Raw genomic sequence first — 25257 nt, 5'->3', positions numbered from 1 at the left:
TGGGGTCAATCGCCAGTATCACAAAAACAAAAAAAAAAGATGCCCAGTCCCTTTCTCAGAAGGCATCTTGCTGCCCTGTCTACTCTGACCTAAATTCTTGACAAACAGCTGGTATTATCTTCCTTCTCACTTGTGGTTTTGGCCTTCAAAACTCCTTTGAAATAGGCAAGACTCTGGAATAGATGTTTAAGACTGCTTGCCTCTGTGTTTATAAACCCTCTTTGTCACTTAATTTGTGACTCAGTTTTTCTTAAGGATTGACATCTTCATGGAAGTGCCACTTTTTTACTTTGAAGAAGTTACTCTTGAATAGAGAAATCTGCCTCCCCTCCCCCTTAACCAGGCTGCTTTGACCCCAGTGGAAATTCCACAGGATGCTGGGTGTCTGATATCTGCCATGTGGGGATCTTAAGGAGGTATTTTCACTTGTAATACTTATTATCAGGTATAGGGGTCTTTGGGAGAGAGATCAGCTTCAAATCTGGGGTTTGAAAGTCCCATGGTTCACCCAAAGTAAACTGTATGACAAAGAAACTTAAGCTATGTAACAAAAAAAAGCCTGTAGTAATTCACCCTGAGATAAGATACAAGAAATAAAGATAGGTAGAAAGGAGACAAGAAAATCACAACTAAAGATGGTATTTTTAAGAAGACTACAACTTCTGGGACCCAGGTGAAATTACCCAAGGTGATCCATATCTGCATTCCTTTGATTAATTCAGACTTCTTTCCTTTCAGACTCATCACACCCAAAATTCTGCAAGAATACTCTAAGTTCATAAATTGGTTTAATTGAGGAAATAAAGAGCAGGAACCTGATCCTAAGATAAAGGAATAGGTTGAAAGAATTCTCAGTTATTTATAGGAAAATGGATGCGCCTTGAGACTGTAACATTGAGTGGAGTAAATTGAACACACAAACTTAAGTATCACACGGTTCTCTTGCATGAGAAACCCAAATCATAAATAAAGAGCAAAATAAAAGATAGCTAAGAGGAAGTAGGGAGAGAGATCTTTTTCAAAGGGGAAGAGGATCAAGAGATGGAGGGAGGTGGGGAGGAGAAGGAAAAGGGGTGAAAAAAGGAATGAAGATGTGTGATGTACAGGTACCAACCCCACACAAGGAACGGAAACATTATGTGCTACACACATGTACTAATAAGAATTGAAAAATGGGCCCATACCTGTAATCTGGGCCAGTATCCTTATGGGGTGGGGTGGGCCACCTTTCTTCAGGTGGGCTACCTATCCATTCCCTCAAGAGAAGCATAAATGATCCAACTTCCAGGAAATAATGTGCCTCTCTCTTGAGGGTCTACACTACTTTTTGCATGTGTAATTTTGAATTTCTGCCTGATAAACCCTATATGCCTCTTACTAAGTGCCCTAAAAATTCTTTTTTGGTAATGAAAGTCAGTCAATCTGGATATGAAATTGTTCTGCAGGTAGGGCAGTTTTGGTTCCTTATTTTGGAAGGAAATTCCTTAGACTGTCCAATGACAACCCTGTGTCACAGAATTGTCACATTGTGGAGAAGACCTGGAAGCCTTTGAAAACATCTCTGAAGACTTTTCTTAATCAGAAAGGAGTGAAATTGTTTGAGACGAGTGCTAAGGGGAAACTCCTGTCCTGTCTGGATTTGTTTTCTTTTTCTCTCTTCCAGGCATGGCTTTACAAAACAGGAGATGGAAAATAAAGAGGGGGAATCCAAGTGATTTTATAAAGACTTACAGAATTACTCAAATATGGAATCATCAATTTTCTTTTCTGGCCATGAGCTATTTCTACAATGTGATCCAATGGATGGAAAAGCTAGAAAAATGTTTGATTCCGTTTAATTTTAGTGGAGTGGGTGAAAATCCCTTTTAAATAAATTCTAATCCATAATTTAGAAAAGCATTTAAATTAATTAATAACTTTAATTCTAGGGTAAGAATATTCTCAGCCTCCCTTTTGGTCAGATCTGGCTCAGATCAGATCTGTAATGGGCAACCTTGGGAAGATAATTATTTACAGTACCTAGTAGAGGATGAAATGAGTGCTTTGTTAGCCATATTCTATCCTCATAACAACCACCCCAAATTAACACTCCCATTTTACACTACCAGAAATTGACATCCAAAGAGATTAAGCAATTCACCCAATGTTTGGATATGAATCGAGAATGCTAACTCCATATAACTCAAAAGTCCTTGTCCTGCTTCATCACAGTCTATCGAGAGAGAGAGAGAGAGAGAGAGAGAGAGAGAGAGAGAGAGAGAGAGAGAGAGAGGGAGAGGATCCAGTGGAATTTCATCAGAAAATATTTATCTTGGATTTTTTTTTTATTTTTTGGTACCGGGGATTGAACTTGGGACCTTGCACTTGTGAGGCAGGAGATGGAACCACTGAGCTAAATCCCCAGCCTTTGGATATTCTTTTAATACCATATTGCATAATTCTAAGCACAAAAGCAGAAAAACATTTCATCAGATAATACTTAGAACTAGACTTGGGATCATCCCTGTACCACACCCAGTAGCACAGGAGCTCATAAAGGGAGCACTATAGGGAAGGCTGGTTCCAGATCTGCCCAGCATGTGGCCCAGACTTTGTGGTGGGGACACAGGGAAGCAGCATTGTCTCAACAGCCTGGAGAGCCAGGTGTTTGCAAACATTCACTTCACCCGGAAGTCTGGTGGACTGTAAATTCCTGGAGCGGAGTTTAGGCCCTGCTGATGAGAGAGCCTGTGGGAAGACAGGAATTGCACATCTTGGATTCAGGAAACCCCTCCAACAGCAGCTTTGGTCCAGGTCTAAACCAGACACCAGACCTCCTGCAAGGGTTTGGGTCCAAGGCCAGCAGGTTGATTAATGGGTCTGCCTCTGTTAGCTTCTGTATCCTTGGCTAAATACATTCAAACCACACTTTTGCAGGGTGTGTGGGCACGGGGCCTCTTTGGGAAGCATGTATACTCAGCGTTGCATCTGATAACTGGTCTCAGGCTGCCTGTCAGGCAGATGTTACTATTTACGATTCAGTTTTCCTTTGTGTTATTCTCCTCCCCTTTCCTGTTTCTCAGATGACTTTGCACACTCCTCTGTCTACACATGACCTGTCTCCTCGGAAAACAATCCCGCCAGAGAAAGAACCTTCTTTCTATTGTCCTCCCCTGTGCTGGGGTAGTGTGATCTCCCTGGTCACTTGGAGTGGGCATTTCTGCCTGGACCTGTGTCCTTGTCTTTGGGAACATCCAGAGGACCAAGCTCTAGTTTGTATTGTAGCCCTGCTCCTGGAACAAAGTGGGGACCATTCATGTTTCCATTGCATGGTACGACCTCACCACCCTGGCCAGGACCAGCCTGCAGGCACAAAGTGCCGCTCCTGAGTTGACAGAAAATGGATACTCACACTTCAGCTCCAGCTTGATGAAATCTGTGTTCCCCAGATTTTCAAGAAACACTCCCCGGGGGATTAATGTCTTAAAGTAGAAAGAAATGTCCGCACTGGTTTCCCCTTGGAAAGTAGAGAAGTGGAGGTAGGATGATGGGTTTGGGAAAGAGGCAGCATTCCAGTAATTCCCTGCAAGAAGAAAAGAAAAAAAAAATAACCTTGTGAATTTACACCTTGATTGGGCTAATTACCTAAAAGACATCCACATCTGGAGCTTAGTCATCCGGGGATCAAACTCTGGACCTTGTGCTTTCGAGACAGGCAGCAGAATCACTGAGCTAAATCCCTAGCCCAGTCATTCTGCTTTGACTATGGCTTTGTTCCCTCTCATTCTACTGTGAGGGGCTTTTGTATTTCGTTCCCACAAACATTCTTTGACTTTGTGACAGTCACATGGATGTGCATATAAAATAAAATACATTTATTGTATCATACTATTTAGATTTAACAAATAAGATTTATGTACCATTAAAATATTGAAGTATGAAATTTGTATAAAATATTTTGTTAAAGATTGACAGTTGATGTTCCTACTCAGTCAGTCCTGGAGGGACTTTGGAGAAAAAGGCAAGAGATGGAAATGGAGAGAAGCCCTTGGTGCCACTGTATGAGGTGGGACTCAGTGGCTGTTTTGTGCTCCTGTCTGTGAGCTCATGGCTTTGGTCTGGTGCAAGAAACATTTGGGCTCCATGGAAGGATAATAAATGAGGAAAATGGAGACTGTGGCATTCTGCTCATGCTTCTTATCTATCTCTGCCTTGGGGGTAACCAGTACCCATTCCTTGAGCAAGTGCTCACACATCTGGTGCAGGTGCTCACACACCTGGTGCAGGTGCTCCAGGGATATGGCTGAGAAGTCAGGAGCCCTGAAGAAGTGGGGGTTGGGAACAAGCAAGAAGTGACCAGGTTGAGCTGGGACAGTTTCCTCAGCTCCCCTGCTCCAACACCCAGCAATGAGTTGCCTTAAAAAGAGTGTCTCCTAGCCACACTTTCAATCCCAACCCTCCTAGGCTTGGGCAGGAGGATTGCAAGTTTGAGGCTAGCATGGGCACCTTAGTGAGATCCTGACTCAAAAATAAAAATAGAAAATTTTAAAAAGGACTTGGGATATAGCTCTGTGCAAAGATCCTGGGCTCAATACCACCAACAAAACCCAAAAATGATGACAACAACAACAGCAACAGCAAATAAAAAACCAAAAAGTAGCCAACCAACCAACCAAACAGTCTCTTCCTTAACCAGCGCCTCTTTGAGAACCTCAGCTCCTCCCCGGGAACCCCAGTGTAGCTCTGACTTGTGTTTTCGGTAGATGGAGAGCAATGAGCTGAGCTCACCCAGGGCCTTCAGTCAGCCTCTATCCTGGAGCTTTTTGGGAAGACAAGATGGTACCTTCCATCCCTCTCTACTCATTGCCTGACAGAGTAGCTAGTATTCCCAGGAGAGCAGTAATTGACAGGACAAATTGAAAACACCAAGTTAGATTAGTTAGATTCCATGAGGACAGATGGACCAAAGATATAGCAGGAGACCATGACTTGGCTCTCTTCTTCATCTCCAAGGGAGAAATTTCTTTTTAATGTGCACATTTTTGAGTACATTTACTATCACACCGTAAGACCAAAATACATGAGCATATTTTAAAACAGTAACTAAAGATGTTAGCTTTAATACCAAGTCCAAAATGTTTTGTAAAATGACATTTGCTATATCTTTTCTCCAAAGAACATAGTGAATTAACTAAGTTTGCTTAATTAGCTTCTATTCATATTTACACTGCATGCTTCCTTTAATAATAATTATGTAATATGCAATAGTAAATCAAACTATTATTTTAAAATAAAAGTGACTTTGTATTAGTATTTCTATATTTAAGGCATAATTTTACATTAAAAGTATTTAATATCTTATATATTAAAATACCTTCAATTAGTGCTATTTGTTTTTGTTTTTAAAGACATGTGGGATACAGTGACATCTTGATACAAATATGAAATGTTTAAAGATAAACACATTATAGATAGGCACAGTACATTTTTAATGAGTTTATGTGAGCCTAGTAATTCCAGAATGGGGCAGCACCAAGCTGCAAGTGGTTTAGTACCCCAGTAGTTGAGGGCAGGAGAGGGAATTTTACAAAGTGTTGTGGAAGCAAGATAAAGGAAATACAGTCATTCCTTGGTATCTATGGAGATTGATTCTGGGACCCCAGAAAATACAAATTATGTGGATGCTCAAGTCCCTCATATAAAATGCAGAAATATTTACATATAACCTTGCACATTCACTTGTCTACATTAAATCATCTTTATATTACTTATAATACCTAATACAATGCAAAGGCTAAGGAAATAGTTGTTATATTGTATTTCTTAGGGAATAAAGACAAGAAAAAAGTTGGGGTGTGTTCAGTACTGATGCAATTAAAAAAATATTTTTATAAGGAGTTGTTGAATCCATGGACACAAAGCCATGGAGTGGTGACTGTATTTGATTGGTTAATGCGGAAAGTCTCAGGTTAGAAGTTAGTTGGTGGTTTTGAATCAATGAAGCTTTCACTAGTTACATCAAATTGAGTTTTGGTGTCCAAGAAATTCATATTTTTCAGCTATGTTGTTGAATTCATGGACATAAAGTTGTTCATAATATCTCCTTAGACTCTGAAGTTCACTGTATAATCATCTCACTATTAATTTAGCAGCTAATACACAGTCAGTAAGTCAATGTAAAATACCTTTGTAAATGTCTCAATTAAGATAAAAATAGTGGTGGTCTAGGTGGTCTAGGTGGTCAAGGTGGAGGAACTGACTGTTCTTACAGTATTCCAAAAGTCTTAGTGGAATTTAAACTATTATTTAACTGCAAAATCATGGCTGTCAGTAGGAGAAAAGTAGGTTAGTTTCTTTTTAGGAAAAAGAATATGATATGGTATTGGGTAGGATAATAATGGAGAAGAAAAAATCTTTTCTATCCTTGAAGTTGCGTCACCAGAGGCCTAAGCCTTCCTTCTGGGTCAGAGTCTCGTTTCCTATAAGGAGAGAGAAGTTCAGGCTCAATCACCTTAACTGGCTGCTTGGAAATGAAGGACTCTTGAGAAAACCTAAATCAAATGAGCCACCCTCTCACCCAGCAGAGAATCTGTCCCAAAGCTGGGAGAAAATGAAGATGAGTCACCTGAGGCCAGAAGGATTCTGCTCATCCTAATTGGTTGAGACCCCCCTAAGCACCTAAGCTCCTGAAAAGATCAAAGTCCCCAGCCATTCTTCAGCCTTAAGGAAAGCAATTCTGCCTCTTTAGGCTGTATCTGAGAACAGGGATGAAATTAACATTTTAAAGTTTCAATCCAATCAAATATATTCTTATTTCCTCAGATGGTGATGGATTAGCAGAAGGGCAGTTGTCTAAAATGATTCTAGAAAAAGGAAAGCTTAAAGTAAAATATGTCAGTATTGATTTGAGGTCCAGCACTGGTTATTCAGGCAGAAATATCCTCAGAGAGGAGAAGGGCAGTATGATCAGTCATTTCAGTTTGATGAAACATCTTTACAGACAACAATTCCATTTGTTCTAATTCTGTGCTCACTAAGCAACTTCAATCTAATTTGTTCTCGTGAATAGGTTTCTTCCAGGGAAATCATGCCTTGTACAAATGGTGTTTACCAGGGTCCTGGAAATGTCTGGATGATTGCATGCTACTCTTGGAGTTGTCACTTGTGAGTTGTCCCAAATACCTGGATACATTTATTAAATCCAGATTCTTGGTTGGCCATACTGGGAACTCTACTCTGGATTAACCTGGTGTCTACACCCAAGCTACTGAAGGTGACCAGAGGACTTTGGAATTTCCATTTATATATCTTTAAAAGCTCATCCTCCTACATGACTAGTTGAGTTACACTTTACAATGTAGACAATATACAAGTGCAATGTATGTAGAATTTGTAAACAAACATGCTTAGTGGGATGGGTTTATTTTGCTTTTACAAAGAAAAAAAAGCTTTATGCTGCTGGTCCAAACCCTGATAACCCTCTCTGGGTCTTCCTCTAAAGAGTCTGTCAAAATCACAGGGATTTTTGACTATAATAAAATACCAAGAGCTTTTCCTATTGTTCAGTGCTCTGCATGCTGCAGGGAACTAATAGCATTATTATCGCTTGTTTATATTGCTCCCAATGGACTGGATGCTCCATGAAAGCTGGGATAAAATCACTGCATATCTGTAACCTTTGGCCTCAGACCATAGTCAATACTCAATAAATAATTATTAAATAAATGGATAAGTGATTAGAGCTTCTCTCATTTGCATCTAATTCTACTCCATATGCAAAGTTCTCTGGGGACAAAATGTGCTTTATGGTAACCTGAGTATTGAAGAAGCCAAATAAATATAAATAAGCTAATGCTGCTTTAGCACTTACAGATAACTGGATGCTGCTTGCACTAGCAGACTGTAATTTTCCCCATCCATGACTTTATTTCTGTTATTCCCTATAGACTTCATTGAACAGTGCCACGCATTTGTAAGACTGATGGCCTCATAATCTTAAGGTTGTTGAGATAGATGCAATTCGTACTTGCTTTCAAGGTCAGGGCTACGGAAGGTAAAGCACACTGGATGAGAATACCAGGTTGGAAATAAGAAAGTGCTTCCTTCTCTGGCAAAGAGTGAGCCATAAGAGGTGGCAGAGGCTGGGTCCATGTGAATAGGGGTGAGGTTAGAACTCGAGACAGAAGGTGTGATGCAGGGTAGAAATAAGTATCCAGGACTGGAAGGGCCAGTCAACAGTAACAGAATAACAAGGCAGATAACAAGGGTCAAGGCCCCAGACCTGGGCTGGAGTGACTGTAATCAGATGCTTAGCAAAATGGCCAGGATGACATTGAAAGCCTTTTAAGCTTGGAAAGGAGTTGGGTAAGTGAGAATATTTTTAAGGACATGCTCGGCAAGGCCATGCTTGTTGCATGGGGCAGGAGGATCCAGGGAGCCACACTGGACATGGGGTTCTCCAGCTGAGTGTCAGAATGGACAGGCGGCAACCAGGCCCCTGCTGGTACCTAGCATTCCTGCAAACATGGTTGATCAGTAGCAGAAAATGAAGTATCAGAAATCCATCCAAATTCTCTAACAGTCACTTACTGTAATCTGACCAATGATTATTTGGTATAGAATTTTGCTGGAGACTCCTACAGTTAAGCCTCTAGTCCCCACCTGCCAAGTGTGTGACACAGGCCTGAGGAAAAAATATGCTAAAAGACAGAACTAAGAGAGAGAAAGCAGGGTGCCAGGACGACCAATGCCGGTGCAACTGACAAAGGCGCTGGACAGTCCCGGACACTGACTTTCATTGGCAATCAATTGGGGTTAAGGCGACGTGTGCTTTCTATGGAAATTAATGTAAACAAGGCTCATAAAGGACAAGACAAAACATTCTCAAATTAGGAACAGAATAGACAAAATATATGATTGTACTTAGAACATTGTCCTTCTAGTCTGAAGGTTTTAGCTGTGGGAATGGAATTTGGGTGTGAGTTACTCTGACTTTTGCACATAGGCTTTGGCCAGACTCACCTCTATAAACAAGTCAATTGTGGGGTTAACTCTTCACAGCCTGCTTTGGGCATAATCAATATTATGGTCCTCTGTAGAATTTCAACTTCAAAGTTTCCAAGGATGTTTTCTGATGGGCAGCATTTCAATTTAAGCCTACTTCTCATTTCTTACAAAGTATTATAGTTATAAAAGTTTAATGGTACCTACCAGAAGAGCATAGCAAAACTGTTCCCTGCTCCTCCCTCTCCTCCCTAATCTATTTCCTTAGAGATAATCCCCTCTACACCTTTAATTCTTTTACTTATATCTCTATTTAAAAAATACTGTGTTGTTTACTAATTTATAACTTTTAGACCATCTTTATTAATGTTCCTTGATCCAAGACGAGGATTTAACACTCACAGTCTCATATGCTTGCCTTCCTAGTTCCTTTTCTAATGTTCTCCCAAAACAGCCAAACAGACTTTTGGTTCTATTGAAAATTCAGTATTTACACTTTTAGAACTATGTAAACATTAAGTCAGAAATGAGCCAGGTGCTAAAATCGAATTGCCTTTGCTATTTGTTTTTCTAGAATCTATAATTTTTTTTGGCTTACTTTTCAGATATCTGCCATGGACTCTTTCCAAATTCTCTCACACCACTGTAAAATTATGTCAAAAATTTCCCCAACATTGAACATCCCAGGTAACTTAGAAGCCGCATTTTCATTCTCCAGATGTCATTGTCCCCTCTGGACCAGTTCTTCTCAGTAGTGTTGCTGCATAGTCAGATCCTGGGGCCTCCTTCTCTCCATTATTGCAAGGACTTCCTTTTGTCACCCTTAGGCATTCTATCCTCAAATTTTAGGATCCCATGACATCCTTTTTCTGGGTCTCTACCTCATTCTCCTGAGACACATTCTCAATAGCTTCATGAGGAAAAGAGTATTTGAGATTGTCTTTCCAAATCCTTGTTTTTCTGATGAGGCATTACTCTACTTTCACACTTAATTGAGAAACTCCAGAAAGAAAATTGTCAAGCTGTCAGAGTTGCCACTGAGAAAGCTAATGCTTTTTGATCACTATGCCTGGCATGTAACCTATATATGTATTTGTTTCTCTCTGGAAACTTTCAGGATCTTTTCTTTAGCTCTCCCTTTTGAGACTGTACATGATGACCTTAGTGTGTATCTTTCCCCACACCAGGTCTGGGACTTTAATAATTTCTCTGATTCTTCCTTCTCAATTTAATTTTAAATTTAAAATTTTAAATTCATCTGTATTTCTCCTGTTTCTTTGCATTTCAGATTTTGATTTCTTTTCTTTGTGTTTTACTTCCTTGGGGATTCCTTCAGCATTATTTTCAACCCTGCCATGGTGTTTAACTTCAGCTACCATATTTTAAATTTATAACTCTTATTTCTGGTTTTCTGATAATCCTTTTCCCACAACACCTTTTTTGATGCAATATCTTAGTAGCTTCTCTTACTTCGCTGTACATATTAATTTAACTTTTAAAAATTGAAAATTTCTGTCTTCAGCATTGTCTCTGTTGGTTCCAAGGTCCATTGCTGACCCTAATGGCTAGTTTGGGCTCCTGGAATTTGGTTGCCTGAGATTCCTGACCTTACTGTGAATGGTTGGTGAATCTTGCCTGTCCACTGGGAGGAAGCTGTCTGGGATGCCTAGAATGTGGATATCTAGTGTTAGTGGTGGATTTGTAAATTATTGGGCTTCCCTACAATGTGGAGAGCTCCCTATCTCATTAAAAACCCTTTGAATGCTGTATTTATTACTTCTTTTTGGTCACAGATGCTTTGATTTCTTGAGAGAAGAATTCTTCAAGTTCCTCATGAGACACAGATGTCTGGAGGTCAGTGTTCTGGGAGATGAGAGGAAGGAGAGGCTAAGAAGGGGTCTCAACCTTACTGTGAATATTTCCACACTTCTCTTCTGTTTTTTATTAATGTGTTGCACTTCTGTTTTCTTGGTACCTGGTGTCTGGAGCATAATCTTCCCACCTCCTGCTTGAGTAGGATAGGACAGTTGGCTGGTCAGAGAACGGGACCTGGCCCTCTAAGGGACCCTGCATGGATTACTGAATCCAACCTCCATGGCCCTCTTGGGATGTGCTGAAGACCCTCATGGAGAAGAAAGGGTAAGGTAATGAAGGGAGGTCACCGTCCACATGGGAGCCATGCAAGAATCCTGCCAGATGCCTTGGTGGTAGTGGCACCATGAGGAAGTGAGGTCGAGGAGGTGGTGGGATAGAAGAAATGGCAGGAAGTGAGTTCCTAGGATTGCCTATCATCTGTGCCCGAGGGTCCTGCCCTGTGTTGGTGCCATGCAGCTATGCTAGCAGCTCTGGAATCAGATAGTCTGGTCCTCATTTTGGCTCTGCCACTGTCACCTAGCTTTGGGCAAAAAGACTTGACCTTATAGATCTTAATTTCCTCACTTATATAATAATAAAGGAACCTCTTATAGGATGTGGTGATGTTTGCAGGGGAAAATCCATGCAGTGCACTTAGTAGAGTGCTGTGCACAAAACTGGTGTCTAATACATATTATTAACCATGATTGAACTGATGGCTTTTGGGTTCTTGTTGTCACCTATTCGAGGTGTGGGCATGCAGTGCAGGCAAATGAGCAGGAAGCCTGCTTTCCTTAAATGTGTCACGAGGAAGACAGCAACCAACTCTCTTCCTGAGCCTGCCTCACCATGGGGGTCAATTCACTGCAAGAGGCCGCAGGTAGCGGCAGGGACACACAGCTGGAACAAGCTAAGATCACAACAGCACCTTATCAGCTCGCTGACCCATTGCAGGCTCTCATCCCTGTCTACTTTTCCTGTTCATTTTTTTTTTTTCATTTCTCTGCTTTACAAGGACTGGCTTTCAACACTGTGTGGTCCCCATGTTTTTTCTTCTCAAAGATTTTTGAAAGAATATCCATTCAAGATGCGTGAATAGGAGATATGACTGGGCAGCACTGGCAAGGTGTTCCATAATCTTGTAGAGTTGCCATTGTTACAAAAATGTGATGAGGAGTGACTAGTCAGCTCAGATTCAGAGCTACTCACACAATAGAAATCATTTCATTTGGATTCTGACTTGCCAGAGAGATCAGCAGATTGGACGGACTGGCAGCAGCAATGTGCCTGGCCCCCCGCTGTCCTCCTTTCCCAGTAGAGGTGGGCGGATGGCTAGGAAGAGTGGGCGTCGGAGTCTGTGCTGGGCTGGTGAGGAGAGGTGGCCTGGGAGCTCCCTGGTCAGGAGTGGGTGAGGTGTGTGGTTGCTGGGTGTCTCCAGCTGCTAAAAGTCTTGTCTATCTTCTTCCTGATTCAGTAATTTCTTCAGGGCACAAATGGCCTGAGTACTTTGACTACACTGAAAAGCCTTTCTATAAATTCTCCTTTAAATGGTAAACATTTTCCATGCAAATACCAGATTTGAAAAGACTAATTACTCTGGAAATTATCAGTGACCCAAAGGTTAAAATTTGAGTATTCTCTGAGTTATGCAACGAGCTTTCTGTTGTTTAGTATGGGCTGAGTGCTGTCTACAATAAACCAGATAGCTTCATTTGCATGTGAATTTGAGTCTATGTGTAGAGGTTTCCTTATGGGCAGAAAGAAATTATTTCTTTAATTAAAACTTTTTGTACATTCAGGTAAGGAAAGAGTAGCTTTGTAGCCTCATCTCTCTGGACAAGCTAAGCTCAAAACGGAGGGCTGCAAATCTAAACGGTGCCTCTGGACTTGAGCGAGCTGTAATCTTTGTAGTATTTCATTTTCTGCAGCCAACTTTTTCCACTGCTGTGATACAAAAGGAAAATGGTATTGAGAGGGGAGTAAATAACACAGCTATTTCATCTGGTGTTTCTCTGATTTGGTCCTTTGTGGAGCCCCAAAAGGAGAAGAATATGATGGGAAGCCCTGAAGGTTATGGTGCTCTGGATACTTTTTATTGTTGTAAGAGCTGATCACTAGCCAGGTTCTGGCTACAAAGTGGCTTTTTCCTAAGCAGTCATGGAAACTATTGCATGTTGAACCTTTTAATGGTGCATTTAAATACAAATAATACAAAAGAAATAATTTCCTTATTTTGTATGCTTGAAACAGCTGTGTGTACTTGGAAGCTGAAAGGTTGGGAGCAAGTTTAAGTTTTTTTATAAATCTCTTCAGACCCTTCTTATGAGGTCTTTCACTTTCTTTACTAAGGTCATTACTTATGCATGAGCTATCCTAGGTATTTTGGGGTTCAGAGTTACCAACTAGTAACTAGAGGTGAAGAAATGAATAATAAATTGTAATGGAAACTTCTGTGTTTCACATTCTTCACTTAAATCTTAGTCTTAATTAAACCTCAAAGGTTTCCATGTCATTGATCTCAAGAAAAGAAGGACTAGCAAGACAGAATCTCTTGAATTCCAGCAAACAGGGACCTAGAGGAAGATCTGCTTGTTTTTTCAAAACTAAAACCAAACAATATGTCTTGTCTGTAGAAGTTGCCGAGCAAATTCATATTCACTCCATGCAGGTTGATAATAAAATTTCACAAGTGGTGTAGTACTCAGACATGGTCACGCGAGGATGACTCTCAGGATGATCTGGTTTTCAAAAGCTCTGGTGACCCGGCTGTGAATAGTTTTGCTTTTCTCTCTTTTTCTGAGCAAAATAATATCCATTTCATGATTTCTAGTACTGACCAAAGATTAGTGATTTCCATATTTATGGAACTGTTTGATGTCTATTATAAGCTTAAGGTTAATATACGCATTTCTTGTTGAATAGCTTTATCTTGATGACCTATTAGTAACTCAGCCTCTAAGCGTCTAAAAATGAACATATTTTTCTTTAGAAATAACTCTTATTCTCCACTTCAGAAAGTGGAGCTTTTCCACTCGGCCACTCAAGCCTTGGCTTCGCTTCCAATGTTGCTCATTTTAACCTATCTTTTGCAAAGCCATCTTTTGCAATGGCAACACTGGCCATTTTGCTGTCATGCATGAAACCTCAATGGCTTCCAACAGCTCGCAGAGTATTGCAAGCTCTTTGACCCTGTATAGTAAGCCTAGGTCTGCTTTCCCTGCCTCATTTCTCAGAATGCCTCCTCCAGCAACTTGCTGTTCCTACTACCCTCAGGGCTGTTTCTGAATTTCTTGTCTCTATTTGCATTGCTTCTGTTTTGTTGCACCGTGCCTTCCTCCAACTTTTCTTCCTTCACCCTCCCAACTCATATACTTCATCTGGCCAGATTCTTGATTCCTACTACTCTCTTTTGCAGTATTGAGGATTGTACTAAGGACCTTCACACGAAGCTATACCCCCAGGACTTTTAAACTTTCTTTTTTGGACACAGGGTCTCATTAAGTTGTTATGTTGCCCAGGCTGGGTTTGAACTTGTGCTCTTCCTGCCTAGTCTTCCAGATTGCTGGAGTCCCTGGCATGTGCCACCATGCCTAGTTCCTCCTTGATCTGATCTCTAAGGCTCAGGTCAGGAGGCTCCTCCCAAATGGTGGGTGGTGCTCTTTCCCTGTGCTCCTAGAACATCATGTATCTATCTGTGCATCTAACTTACTGCCATATTAAAATTACTTTCATGTGTCCCTCTCCTTTGCTAGGCTCTGAATTTTAGAGAGCAGAGATTGCATTTTAAAATCTTTCTACCAGTAGCTTGACACACAGGCATTCAGCCTGTTTCTTGATGAACAAAAGAAAAATGAGTTTTGAAAAATTTGAACTATTGATAATCCCACCATCACTTATTGCTATTCATTGTTATGACCATTTGCAATATCTACTTTTGACAATTTTAGAGCTGAGGAGATATTTAGGCCATAAAGACAAAAGCTCTTCTAGGTTTGGCATTATTTATATGGACTTTGAGGCACATTTACCATTTCTCCTCTCCAAGGGCCAAAGTGCTGGCCATTTTCATACTGAAGGAGTCCATTCAGCATGGAGCAAGGTGGTCAACTATGGTTTTTGAGGACCACCGAGTCTGTGGATGTCACTTCTGTCCTTACTGGGCTAGCTCCCTCCTCTTATCTATTCCTGTCTTCATATAATTACAATTCATGGTCTAATGCCATTAAGTTTCCATTTTATTGCTTGCCCTGCTGCAATGAAGAATGGTCACAGCCAAGTTGTAAAGGACTGTGAAGCACTCAGCTCCTTGCAGGGGTGGTGTGCTGTAATGTGAGGTGGCTTTCTGTTTTGATAGACCACAAAACCCCCAGAGCCCCACTTCCATAGCAAAACAGATTTTATATCAAATCCATTAGGGGAGTAAGATGTGGAAAAACTGCCTGTTTCAGCAGAGTGACGGATGTGAAACTCAGAAACTGCTCTACATGCAGGGAAATGACTTGATAGGATACTTACAATTATGGTACACAAATCAAAATTTCCTTTTTTGTACTCTTTTCATTACAGGAGATAAAAACATTTCCATGTGCTATGGACAGGTACTATTTTCCTACTGAAAACAGTAACAAGGTTTTCATTTCCTGGGGGTGGGCCATGGAAACGGAACACAGCCCACAGTGCAAAGAGCATCTGGGGAGGAGAGGGACACAGTCGCTTAAAACCTCAGGAGATTGACACCCACGTGTAAATCCTGAATAGGTTCTCTGGTGTGAGAGGCTGAAAGTGTAAATAAGGACTAAAAGATATAATTGATAATGTGAAATAGGAAGAAAAGGTCCAAAGGGGTAGGGGAAGTGGGAGGGGCAGGGGAAAGGAAAGAAGGGGAAGGAAAAATGATGAGAAATGGAAAAAATGGAACCAAAGTCTGTGTAAATAGGGAAGGGTGGAGGGGGCGAAGGGAGGGCAAGGAATGGGGAAAAAATAACAACCAAGATGCATCATGTACAGGGACAAGTCCCAATGAGAAATGTAAGCGTATTGTTTATGTAAAATGTACCAATAAAAGAATTTAAGGAAAAAACCCTCAAGAGATGGAGGGAGGGGAGAGAGGGGTAAAGGGAAGGGAAGAGGCTGAAAAAGGGGTGGGATGCGTTGTGTGCACACATCTTCTCCCCCGAGGAATGTGAGCATCATGTACTGCAAATGTGTACTCATAAAAGTAAGAACTTAAAAAGTTAACTGACATAAAAGGTAATACAGCACTTTAAAGTAGAATGATTATCCCAATACTCTGACCTTCGTCTCTTATAAACCACATTTGACCTAGATACCCTCAGAGACACCAACACCCAAAGGCTAAACCACCAGTAATGATTTGTGAGTGAAAGCACATGAAAATATTTAATGATATTCAATATTAGTCCATCTGGATAATAAGCAATCAGTCTGATATACTTCTCTTGCACATAAAACAGTAAATGCATGGGCTTTTGTATACTTAAAATCTACCAATAACTGTCTTTTAAAACTGGTATTAAATAGTTATCATGAACGATGCACAAATGGATGAATGATATCAAGTAAATCTTCAAAACTGCAAAGAATCCTTTCAGTTTCTTTATTTGCAAATTAGAAAAGCAATTCCTTCTTCACAGGGTGGTTATAATATATAAAGCAACAGGATCACACAGAAGCATTTGAAATACCAAAGAACTACTATAAAAAGGGCAAAATAATTTCTGCCTCTATTTATCAACGATGGTACAAAAATAACAAAGACTTGTATGTGTGCAGGGGTGAGACAGTTGGTTTGGATTTTTACATAAGGTGCTGTCCTTTACTTACTACTCACATATATTAGAAAAGAAGGGAAGGCTGTTGAATGAAAGCTGAAAACAACTCCATTTAATAGCTAAGTGAAGATCATTTCTGACATAAGAATAAACAGTGACTCAAAATAGGAAAAGAGGCTTGGTTGGATTTCAAGGATAGAAGAGGACCTTGAGACTACAGCTCTGTATTGCAACCTCTGTGCTGTGCTGTTGTGTGAAGTGGTGGGCTCAGACACCCTGAGCTTGGGCTGTGACCACCCTGGTATGAGGACTGAAGAATGGATTTTAAGGTATTGCTGCTGACCTGTGTCAGCCTGTGATGACACTAGACTAATAGGAGTTTTGTAACTAAGTGTTGCATAATTAAAAGCAGTATCTGAATGAAATGACATCCAATATGTTGATTTAGAACAGTTTTATTTTTCCCCTCTTTTATTAGTATATGTTTGTGATACATAATAAATACATTCATCATGGGGAATTGGTACATGTACACATCACATCTTGCTCCTTTTTACTTCAAGGGAATCTGAGAATTTGTCTGAGTGCAGGACAGCTGGCTTGAATACACTGGTCACCAGAAGAAGTAGCTGAGTGGGTAGTTATCACGGCAGGCCCCAGCCTGTGCAAATTGCCCAGAGATGCCTCAGGGCCACAGCACAAAAGATATTTCCTGCAGGAAGAGGCAGCCCTGAATGCTGTCCTGAATGTGGGATTCACTGTACTGCTTACAGAGACAGTGGCTAGAAGAGTGTACACCTGGACTACTGATGCTGAAGAAATTATTACAGTGAATAATCTGCCCTGCAGGGTCTGACAAACATTTCCTGACTCAGATTTTCAAATTGTACAAGAGAGGTTGGGTCTCTTTGTTTTGCCTTTGAGGTTCCTGAATGCAATGGGGAAGACTGCATGTCCAGATCAGGGTTTTTGAGCATCTCAATAATTGTAAAAGTGAATCTAGATGATCAGCAAAAGTGCTTAGTTTATGCTAATTTGAAACTGAGTAAGATGGCAGCATAATCCAGGTTTTGAAAGCAATTATTTCAAACATCCTGGTAGCCACCCGGGGCACAGCAGCTTTGAAACATGGTATTCTGACCTTCTCCAGTTGGGATCTTTGAAAAGCAAGGGCTCCAGGGCTTTAAAATTCAGGTTGGAGGTGCACAAACAAAGCACCGAGTGGAGCCTGATGGAACTAATCTCACATCTTGCCTCTGTACAACTTTACGGGAAGTTTATGGGGATTTATTGTTTCAAGAACAGAAGGACATTTACCTACAGATGCAGGGGAATAAATTTCAAGTACATTTAGTATTGGAGAATGGCCGCTTTATTGCTGATTTCAATCCACTTGACTCTCTCCTCAATCTTTTGCCTTCCACCTCAAGTAGGATACCAATTACACACACACACACACACACACACACACAACATAACCAGACATATTACATAAACATAACACAATGCACACCATACAAATACCACATACCTCACATACTACACATATACATACCATACACCACACACACATCACACACCAGTCATGCACACATCACGTCCTATATACACACAACATAGCATACATAGTTACAATAGCACAGCAAAAAACCCCACAGATACCTTCTTAGCTTAGTATGTCAGTGATTTGGGTACTTAACAAAAGTTTGGAGAGTTTTTAATAGCCAAAAATTAAACAACCATAATCCATAAATCTATTATGGTAAATGTGTGAATAAAAATGTAATAAAATGTGGCATAAACCCTAAATTGATCTTTGTTGTCAGTTTTATGTCATTAAGTGGCAAGCTATTTCCAAAATATACTGTATAACATAGCTCTATTTGGTCAAAAAGCACATGTGTGTCATATGTATGTCTGTAGGAATATATTCACACACACACACACACCTGCACAAACATATATGTGTGTATTTGTATAGGCACAGAGTAATGGATCAAAGTGTAGAGAATTCATATCAACTTAATACTGGCCACTTATGTGAATGTAATGGATGGAGAATTTACATTGGGAACAATATAAGTGTTTTATCTTACTTTAGGGTTGTGTGTAGAGAAAGGAAGAAGAAAGGAGATCCAAGAGCCCTGGAAGGTTTACAGAGGGAGTTGTAGGCAAATCCCAGGCTGGGTCCATCCTGGGACCATGCAGATGGGAGTTGAGGAGACTTCAGCTTTTATATTGGGATTATAGATTCATGGGCCTCTCCCTGAATCCTTATTGCAGCTGCAGTGGGGAAAGGGACTTTCTCACTTGCACTGAAGAAGAATCTAATTCCTGAGGCTGCACCATCCTCAGGAGAGGTCTGGGTGCTGGGGAAAGGCTCCTAGATTATACACTATGGACCAACCAACTGACCTACCAACCAACTAACCAACGAGACATCCAACCAATCAACTAACCAACCAACCAATCAACAAATCAACCAGCCAACCAACCAGCTAACCAATAACCAATGGTGCTGTGAAGCTTTCTTCTAGCAGTCAAGTAGTACTAACTATACACACACTTTTCATCAGCAAACTTACTCCATTAAGACTCAGGACTTCACAGAGTTATCAACAATAAGTAAAAATCTATCAAATCCTCCCCATGTGTGAGTAGTGTTTTAATACAGGTGTCATAGCAGGTAAACCTCACCTCCTTGGGGGTGCTAATACTGTCTCCATTTCTCATGAAGAAACTGCAGCATGAAGATTTAATGTGAGCCCTTAGAGTCTCATCTTAAATCTAGGCATCATGGCTTCAGTGCAGTGCTCTTCCCACAAAAATGCTCCTCCTTGTATAAAGCAGCTCCCTCCCCTCCCCACTGTCTTGGGCTGTCCTCCTGGGATATTTGCCCTTAGAACACACACGCGGGGTATTTGGTAAGGGATCCTGGAAGCTGATGCAGCCGTGTCTTTCTAGGCCTTTTTGAAGGGACCTAAGATGCTATTTCATCCCTCTCTTTAAATTTCCACTAAGGTGATTGCTCTGTGAGTTTCAGGATCCCGAGGAGAAGATGATCATGTGTTTTCTTCTGTCTTTCCTGAGAGACCACTGTGTATCCTGCCACCCTGGACTTCATGGAAGACAGATCATTGAAGGGACTCCTACTTCTGTGTCTTTCTCTGACACTACCTTATTTCCCCCTCTCCCTTGATCTATAGACTCCAGCTTTCCTCTGCCTTCTCTCTGTTTCTTGAGGAACTGAGATTCTTCAAGTCTTGACACCTGTGTCTTCTGCCTGTAGGGCATGCTTCTTCCCACCATGTATAAGTCAGCAACTCTTCAGAGCCCAGCCTCCTGCTGAGAGAAGTGGAAAATCCAACCTGAACTCACTCTCAGTCATTCCCCACTGATTCCATTTTTATAGGGCTGATCACCATCTAAAATATCTATTTGCCATTCATCTATCTATGGACCGCCAATGAACTAACTGACCAACAAACCAACCAACCAGCCAATTAACCAGCCAACCAATAATCAATGGTGCTGTGAAGCTTTCTTAAATATATCTTAAGATGGAGCCCTGGGACTTTCCACTGAATCACATCCCAAGCCCATTTTTATTTTTTATTTTGAGATAGGGTCTCACTAAGTCATTAAGTTTCCCAGGCTGGGCTCAGCCTCCCACTGAGTTGGGATTACCAGGTGTGTGCCAATATGCCCAGTTTAAGATTTACTTATATGTTGCTTCTTTACCCTGAATGAGGTTATAAAGTCTACACATGTAATCACTTTTCCTGTTTGTTCTTTGCTGTGTTTCTGGCATCTTAACCTTGTTTGGTACATACTAGGTGGTCACCAAACATTGTGGAATGAATGAAACACATCAAGTTGAGTTTACCAGTTTGGGAGCCATGGATAACAGTCTAACAACCAAGGAAATCTTCTGAATACCAATTTCCACATGATATACCAATGGTTTATCCCAAAGTCTCTCATATATCTTGTAAAAGTTTTCAATAATTATTTACAAATGCCCCTGAGCTTTTCTGTTTTCATGGGACCCACAAGGAAGCTTGGTGGGATTGAAATGGAATGGCTGTGTTAAAGAGGCCACTTGTCCAAACTCACTGGAGTGGTTCAGCTTCCTCGTGTCCTGTGCTTAGTAAGAAATTGTCGAGAATGTGCAATTGAGGCCTGTATTAGCCTCTCATTAAGGGGACACAATTATTGACACTCACAACTCAAAGTAGGAAAGGTTAAATTTCATGGTTTCAGGGGATTCAGTCCATGGTAAGCTGGCTCTATGGCAGGAATATCATGGCAGAATGGTGTGGTGGAGCCAAATTGCTCAGTTCAAATTTAGTTCATGGTTTCAGGGGATTCAGTCCAGGTAAGCTGGTTCTATGGCAGGAATATTATGGCAGAAAGGTGTGGTGGAGCAAAATTGTTCAGTTCATGGTGGTCGGGAAATGAGCAGGGGAACAGTGGCAGAAAGGAAGGGGCCAGGGAGCATATGCAGTCCCCAAAGTCATGCCTCCACAATCTACCCCACCAGTTCCCAGGGTGATTCTCAAAGCCAATCAAATGAACACTCTGCCCTAACTTTGACAAGGTAGAATGCTGGATTTTAACATGGGAAGGGTTCCATTTTCTCCTCCAAATTGAAGTATGTTTTTTGATATTTCACAAAGACATTTATCATGTTCACAGTGGTCTCTAGTGGGGCACCCTGTACCCATTTTCCAGAGCTGAAGGAGACATTCTCCAGCTCTGATAGCTACTGGTAGCTTTAAGGAAAAGAAGGTCAAACTCTGGGCTCTCCAGTTTCCTGATGACTGCTGTGGTCCTACTGAGGAGGACTGGAATCTTGATCTCTCCCAGAAGGAAACTCTTTCTCTGGATAGGGTGGCCAGTGAAGTTGCCTTCCAGGGCTTCACGGGGATAAGTCTTTCAAAGTTTCCCTTGTCTCCACAGCCCAGGCTGCTGTACAGGGAGAGAATCTGCCCTGGGAGCTTTTGGGAAAGGAGAGGATGCAGGTGGCTCTGAACTCTTCTGCCTCTCTGATCCTCCATCTGTCTCCAACTTCCCCTCCATACATCCTGCTCTCACTAAGCACCCACCAAACTTTCACATAGTGTGACTTAAAAGGGCTTAACAATTATTCTCCCTCTTAAAAATTTTTTAATAAAAGGTTCTAGAAGACTGAAATGTCTTTAATGATATGATTCCAAGTATCAACACAGAGTAGGGGTATTTCAATATTCACGGTTTATGTTTCTTCTTATAATAATTTGTTATGGTACCTTTCAGCTGGAAGTTATGTTTCACCACTAGCATAGATTTATTTATTTATTTATTTATTTATTTATTTATTTATTTATTTATTTATTTGCAGTACTGGAAATTGAAACCAGAGCCTTCATGCTGAGCTGAGTCCCCAGCCCCTTTGTATTTGGTATCTTGAGACAAGATCTAGCTAAGTTGCCCAGTAACTTCAAACCTGTAATTGTCTTGCCTTAGCCTCTCAGAGTGCTGGGGTTGTAGGCATGCACCATCAAGTCTGGCTCAGTTTAGGAATCTTGACAAATGAGGAGACAATATTAGAATAGCACAAAGTACAGGAGCACAAACTACTCTAATTTCTCCATGAATGGAAATCAAGTGATTATTTCCAAAGTTTATACGTGACAATGAGTTTGGGTGTTGATATTTGTAAGCAGGACAGAAGTCAGTTCTTTTACTGAAGTATAAATTGAAAAGTGTTTCATAAAAATAACAGTGTGAAAATAACCCATCACGTCCTGGGAAAAAAAAAGATTAAACCATGTTATGACTCTTCCTCTTAAGGTTAGCTTTCAAAATATTTTTCTTTGAAAAAAAAATACAGGGGAAAATTTTCTCCTGTTCTGCTTAGAGGGCTTGAAGACGCATAACTCATTCCACTGTGTATTCATCAGAAAATTCAGAGCAGGATGGTGGTGGTGGGGGGATGGAATCTCCACTGAAATTGTTCAGAAGGTGAGAGATGAGACCTGATTAGTTTTCACAAGGTGTACCCATTCTGTTAAGGATTATTTGCCACTAGGAAAAATGTAGTATTTCCTTCACATTATTTTTCCCAGGCAGAGCTGCTTTGCATGTTCCAATCTGATGTTCTATTCTTTGGACTCAGTGGTTTGTACACTTTGGTGAATATGACAATCATGTGCAGGGCTTGCTGAAAATGCTGCTTTCCAAGTCACAACCCAGTGATTTGCAGCATCACACCCTGGCTCCAGGAGTCTGCGCTTTTTCCTGCATACCTGGGCAGCTGCTGGGTGCAGGTGATCTTTTCAACAGAAGCTTGCTAAACACTGTTTTACCTTCTTTGCCTCTCAGATTGCTGATTAGAAGCCTGGCTAATGTTGAGTCCCGTTATTTGGAACTTGGTGAAGGGTAAACATGACATTTACTCATGTTGTTGGTGCAGGCTTCACACAGAGCGCCTGGACTATCTGCCAAGGATCAGAGCCCACTCCAGATTTAGCTTTGGACAGGGAGGAACAGCTTGGCAAACCACACAGGCACCCAGGTGCAGGTGCCACATCTTGGATGTAGGAGGATGTCGCCTCCTTGGCCAAGAGAGCTCCTGTGTGGTCCCGGCAGAGAAAGAACTTTAGGGCTGCTTCACTGCCCAGGGCCGAAGAAGAACCACAGCTTGGTGGGCAGCCTTTGCCCTTGATGTCTATGTTGGTTTATTCCAGCTTCCTTGGTTTTCAGAATGTTATTTTCTTTGCTTCTTTTGGTCTGTTTCATCAGTTCTCCTGCCTCCGATCCTCTCTGAAGTATTTATCTTCCTCAGAAGCCCCCTGCCCCCATGACCCTGCCCTCTGCTCTTCTGTCTTGTAGTTGTCTCAGCTCTGTTGCCCACCATCACCCCATCTGTGTCCCCAGCACCAATCTGGAGCCAGAGAGCTGAGTGCCAAACTCCACCAGGACAGGCCCATGCAGTAAGAATTCCTACTGGAGTCTTAGAGGAGAAAGTGTAAAACCAAACCACTGCCCCAAGCCCAAGACTGGCTTCTCTGGGGTCTTCACCTTGCTAACATCTCTGTCCACTTTGTGATGCTTCAGGGTCTCCTTGGAGCATGGAAAGTCAGGTGCACATTCTGTTGTCTTTAGCCCCGATGTCCCTGGAGTCAGCCCAGTTCTCCCTGCCCTGTGTTCTTGTCTCTCTGGCTCCAATATGACCCCTTTCAAATCATCAGCCACAGAACCAGAGGATGGCAGCTTTCTGATCACAGCTAACATAGAGACTCGGGTCACAAATTTTGCTGGCTGATTCAGCCCTCTACCTTCAATGATGCCTGACATTTGTCTTTCTTCTTTTCTTCTTAGGTAACAAAGATGCAATAATTTGGAAAGAAAACCATAATAATGTAGAAGAGCTGAGATACATTGGCAGTTCACTGTATGACCTGCCCTGTGCTAGGCACCTATGCCTTATTTCACTTGAGTCTCATAAAGCCCCGAAAAATGGGTGCTGTTACTGTTGCCCTCTGTACAAGGCAGCTGAATCTGAAGGAGAAAGTGAAATGACTTGCTGGGGCCTACAGGAGGAGTCGGAGGGGCTTTGGAGAAAGTCTGTCTGAATCCAGACTCTGCACTATTAATACCCCCTTCCCCCAGACTGTGTCTGTGTGATTTAAATAATTCCCTGGTAAATATTCCTATACACATTTAAAATAGCTTCTACCTGATGAGAGTGGGGAATACTGATGAGTTTGATCCAATCCACCTATCTTCTCTTATCCTATGGTCAATGTGACCTGTTAGTTTGGGGTGCGTTTGTCACGTTGCCTGTAAAATAAAGGCAATCAGAAGAGGACAAAACCTAGGATCCTAGTTTCTCAGCATCAATTTTTTTCATGCTAATGGTCTTCCAATATATTAGACTGGCGGGCTTTAACTCTCTCTATAGATTGATTAGCTAAGCCTTTTCCAAATATGTTCCACAGAATACTAAACCAGGGAGATGTCAAGGATCAACACATCAGAAAAGGTTTTTACTGTCAAATATTTATGAAAAATGCTAGATTCAAAATGTTCAGCAGATTTCTTTACTGCAGGACCCGCAGTACATTGAGGTTCTCTGAGAGAAGAGCACAGCAGGTGTTGATGCACATGTTTGGCCACAGAGCTCTTGTTTTCTTTATCTTTTCTTTTTATTTTTTTAAACAGAGCTCTGAGACATACCTATGTGGGAAATGCTATAGCAAGAGAGCTATGTGGTATTTCTGCACATACAGACTCAAACTTTGCATTTAGAGCCTGTGGACCTCGCTATTTATTTTCATGTAGACCTCATATATGTTATTAATGAGCATCAGCTTGTTTTATTATATTTAGAAATTATGATAACCCAAACAAATTACTGTTTTAGGAGGAAGATGTGAAGAATTATCAATTACACTGTTTATCTATGTTGTCAGGAACTATGGTGGCTCATTGGCAGGCACTCTATGTGCTTTCTGTTGGTCTTCTGCTCCTAACACCAGCCAAAGCATTTAGAGGAGCCACAGCCCAGCGTTACTATATTATATCTTCTTGAGAACGTGGAAGTACCTGAAGAGTACACAAGCTGGGTGTATTTGCTGTATTT

At 41.2% G+C, this 25257-nt stretch overlaps 1 protein-coding gene across 2 annotated transcripts in view; it reads right to left on the bottom strand.

Annotated features, from left to right (window-relative positions):
- Positions 1-25257, bottom strand: part of Cntnap2 (contactin associated protein 2) — a 2081788-nt gene that overhangs the window by 267893 nt on the left and 1788638 nt on the right. For both annotated transcript variants that reach the window (XM_004860475.3, XM_087207768.1), the window contains one exon: positions 3392-3562. In XM_004860475.3, coding sequence (XP_004860532.1) covers positions 3392-3562 — 171 coding nt within the window. The remainder of the gene's footprint in view (positions 1-3391; positions 3563-25257) is intronic.

Source organism: Heterocephalus glaber, unplaced genomic scaffold, assembly GCF_053883595.1.
Source record: "Heterocephalus glaber isolate CG9 unplaced genomic scaffold, H.glaber_assembly_v1.0 deba00000818, whole genome shotgun sequence".
In the NCBI taxonomy this organism is placed as follows: Eukaryota; Metazoa; Chordata; class Mammalia; order Rodentia; family Bathyergidae; genus Heterocephalus; species Heterocephalus glaber.
The sequence above is the reverse complement of the archived record's forward strand: the minus strand, read 5'-3'. Positions and strand labels throughout refer to the sequence as shown.